Raw genomic sequence first — 3,800 nt, forward strand, 5'->3', positions numbered from 1 at the left:
TTAGCTAATAATTTAACAGTATGCTAGCTGTTTTGGCAAAATTGCAATTTTTTTCCAGTTTTTCTAGGCTCATTTGGAGTTTAGCTAATATTTTAGCAACATGCTAGCTGTTTTGGCAAAATTAGACATTTTTCCAGTTTTTTTATGGCTAATTTGGCATTTAGCTCATGTTTTAGCCAGCTTTTGGCTTCAGCATTTTCAGCTATCAGCTCTTGCATCTTCACATTCCACTTACAGCATTCACACTAGCATTATCTCAGGTAATGCCATATATCTAGTTAGATATATTTTTTTAATTGTACTTAATAAATATCTGGCGTTTTGCGATTTTATTGTGATCAAGTCTAAATAAAACACATTTAAAACAATTTTGTAAATTCATAGAGGTTTTAATGACAAAATATTTTATTTAACTTTGTTTTCCAATCAAACCATTTCTTGTTTTGCGTTTTCAGACTCCAGGTTTGAGAGCGAAGCCGGGACGCCTGCAGTGGTATGCGGATAAGTGCATTTTGAACAGCCAGGTACAAACACAAACTCACTTACTGAAAATAGTATTACAAACATTTGAATTTGAATTACTTGTTGGGTTTCCTCTGTTCAGATGGAGAACTTGGAGCAGATGGTGGAAATGACGGCTAAGCTGTTTGAGTGCGACAGAGATGACATGTACAGTTACATCCTCAGGCTCTGCAGTGAGTCTCCTTCCCTCGTTTGCTCTCTGAACATCTTTGTTCTCCGATCAAGAGGATGATGGCACATTTCCAGCTTCGTAAAAGTGGAAGCCAATCAACATTGTCACTTTAATTGTATTAAGTTTATGAAGTGAAAACTTTCTTCCCCAGACCATTTTTTAGGGTTACTGCAAATATCCAACCATGAATTTGTTTCTTCACTTTAGAATCAAATATTTAGTGATTATCGGATAAATTCGTTTTTTCCTGTTTTCTGTAAGTGCACACTTCTCTGATCGTTGAGTTTGGGACAGAAGAGACAGAATTGAGTAAGAGATGAAGATTGCAACAGCCCCTCTTACCTGCATGTTACTGTGTTTGTCGATCGGATTCTTTGATTACCTTCTCTAAACGCGGAGAGCTTAATCAGGAGTGACTCTAATCAGATGGTTGGTGGGCTTTCCTTCAGCCACATAAAACAGTACTTTAACAGCTTTAAATCATCATAAAAGACTTCATTTACAAGGTTTGTTTTCTGATATATTTCAGAAGAAACAAATGACTGGCGGAAAGCTGAGGCCATGTGGACGAAGATGCAGGAGGAGAACGTCATTCCCAGAGAGAGGACCCTACGTTTGCTGGCAGAAATTCTCAAGAGTAATGATCAGGAGGTTCCCTTTGATGTGCCTGAGGTAAAAACGTACTCAGGAGATGGAATTCCTGTTGGTATGGAAATATGGGGGGGATCACGATATAGTTAGGACTAAATCGTGATTTTTCTTTCCTTTCCCAGAATTCCGTAGTATATCGTGATTTGTTTCTCCCAGATTTCCATAGTATATCATGATTTTTTTTTCTCTCTCCCAGATTTCCATAAGATATCGTGATTTTTCTTTCCTCTCCCTGAATTCCGTAGTATATCATGATTTGTTTCTCCCAGATTTCCATAGTATATCGTGATTTTTTTTCACTCTCCCAGAATTCCGTAATATATCATGATTTTCTCTCCCAGATTTCCATAAGATATCGTGATTTTTTTTTCCTCTCCCAGAATTCCGTAGTATATCGTGATTTGTTTCTCCCAGATTTCCATAGTATATCATGATTTTTTTTTCACTCTCCCAGATTTCCATAGTATATCATGATTTTTTTTCACTCTCCCAGAATTCCGTAGTATATCATGATTTTCTCTTCCAGAATTCCATAGTATATCGTGATTTGTTTCTCCCAGATTTCCATAGTATATCGTGATTTTTTTTTCTCTCTCCCAGATTTCCATAGTATATCATGATTTTTTTTCACTCTCCCAGATTTCCATAGTATATTGTAATTTGTTTTCAATAAATAAAGTAGGGCAAGCCATTTTTGGCTTCTGTAGTTTTTAATGCTGGATTTAGTATTTATGCAAGAAATATATGTAAATATATATTTATATTCTACGCTAAATGATCAATGATTTGCCAAAGTTTGGCTTCTTCTGCTGCAGTTCAAATCATTGAAAACTTTACAATTTAAGAGCACAAGACTGTTAATATAATACTAAATTAATGATTTATGCTTTATCCTGCACATCCTGCAGTTAGAAAAACTGTTTTTTGTTTCCAAAACATACATTTTATAGTCTGGACTCATCAATAAGCTGTAAACTGGAGCGTCTGCTGGCAGTTTTCTTCTAAATAAAATACTGTTGCTCACTCAATAGTTCCTTTTGATAATCAGAGGTAGGAAAAAAAAAGTCTTATCAGCTGCTCTCCACACAGCCCCCCCTCTCTGATGCACTTTAAGCCCCCGTTCATTACATGCAGAGCAAACAGGATTGAGGCTCTGATCTGAAGTGTAGTCAATCAGACTGGCTGGCTGGTGAAAGGAATTACAGCTTGATCTGTCTGTAAATCTGCAATGCCCAACTAATTTAGCCAGCAGCTAAATGCCACCATATGGCTGAGGATCCACGCTCAGCGGGACCGAAATTAAGCGAGAATCGGATTTTTTCCTTCTTCTAGAAATTAAGTACAGTGGCAGTAAACTGGATTTTTGATGCTTAAATCTTGTTCTTTTCTGCGGCTCCAGAGCGCCAAAGCTTGATGAGACAGGAAGTGATTGCTCTTGCCTGAAGCGATGAACTCTGTGACCCCCCAGGGGCTCTTCAGCTGACATCCCGCGCTCCAACACTCCCACTTTTCTTTGCCCCTAGGGTGGCAAACCTAATTTGCCCCTAGCCAATACAGCTTAACCCCCTCCCCTCGGTGCTGCATGGGTGACCGGGCATGATCGGGCCCTGCCCGCCCTGCTCGCTCGCTCGTTTGCCCGCCATTATTCCGCTGCGATATGCACACATGCACCCATGCTTTCAGGGCTGGTTGTTGTTGTTGTTGATGAAAACATCACGCTGAGTCGAAGCATTGTTGTGTGTGGTTTACAGATGTGGTACAAACGAGATGCCCCCACAAAGACGCCCCCCTCGCCAGCCCTCCCAGCAGCGGAAAGTGGTGTTGATGTTAACGGGCGTCTGTTGGCCCTCTGCAAGAAGAACAAGGCGAAAGGTGAGCAGCAGGAAAGATGGAAAACTGATCAACTCTTTTTGGGTTTTAGTCTGATAAACTTTACAGTTAAGAAGGGGGTTTGCATTAAAAAATAGACATATCCCACAATGCCACTGCGCAATGACCTAAATGCAAGATTTTTTTTTTTAAGCAAATTTTTAAGAAAAAGTAACAGACTATTTTTATCTAAAAGCTGACATCGGAAAGTCGCTGCTCGGGGTTGGAATCTTCATGATTCAGGAGACAACGATTCATTTATGAAACAAACATCAATGCTTTCAGTCATTATCTGAGTTTGGAGGATGTGAGATTTTAGCTGCCATTCTTCAGTTATTTTTGTGAGGTCTGATCGTGTGGTGAATGAAGTCCAAGCGTCACACGTTGAAGTTATCCTGTCGGTTTTCACAACTGCTGCCATGACTTTAGCTTTCGTCTCAGTACCTTGTCGGTGAAGAAGCGCCTCTAACATATGGGGGAACGTTTGGAAGTCCTCATTCTCCACCACCGAATATTAGGGGTGTAGGAAAAAATCGATTTGGCGATATGAAATAATCTCTACATTGGCTGTTCAAATTATCTAAAA

General features: G+C 39.4%; 1 protein-coding gene across 1 annotated transcript in view; it reads left to right on the forward strand.

The window, feature by feature from the left end:
* Nucleotides 1–3,800, forward strand: part of lrpprc (leucine-rich pentatricopeptide repeat containing) — a gene marked incomplete in the record, with an annotated part of 82,405 nt that overhangs the window by 62,905 nt on the left and 15,700 nt on the right. Inside the window, 4 exon segments of the mRNA XM_024296997.2 lie at nucleotides 456–524; nucleotides 605–695; nucleotides 1,224–1,366; nucleotides 3,097–3,217. Coding sequence (XP_024152765.1) covers nucleotides 456–524; nucleotides 605–695; nucleotides 1,224–1,366; nucleotides 3,097–3,217 — 424 coding nt within the window.

The sequence above is a fragment of the Oryzias melastigma genome, linkage group LG15, assembly GCF_002922805.2.
Source record: "Oryzias melastigma strain HK-1 linkage group LG15, ASM292280v2, whole genome shotgun sequence".
NCBI lineage: Eukaryota > Metazoa > Chordata > Actinopteri > Beloniformes > Adrianichthyidae > Oryzias > Oryzias melastigma.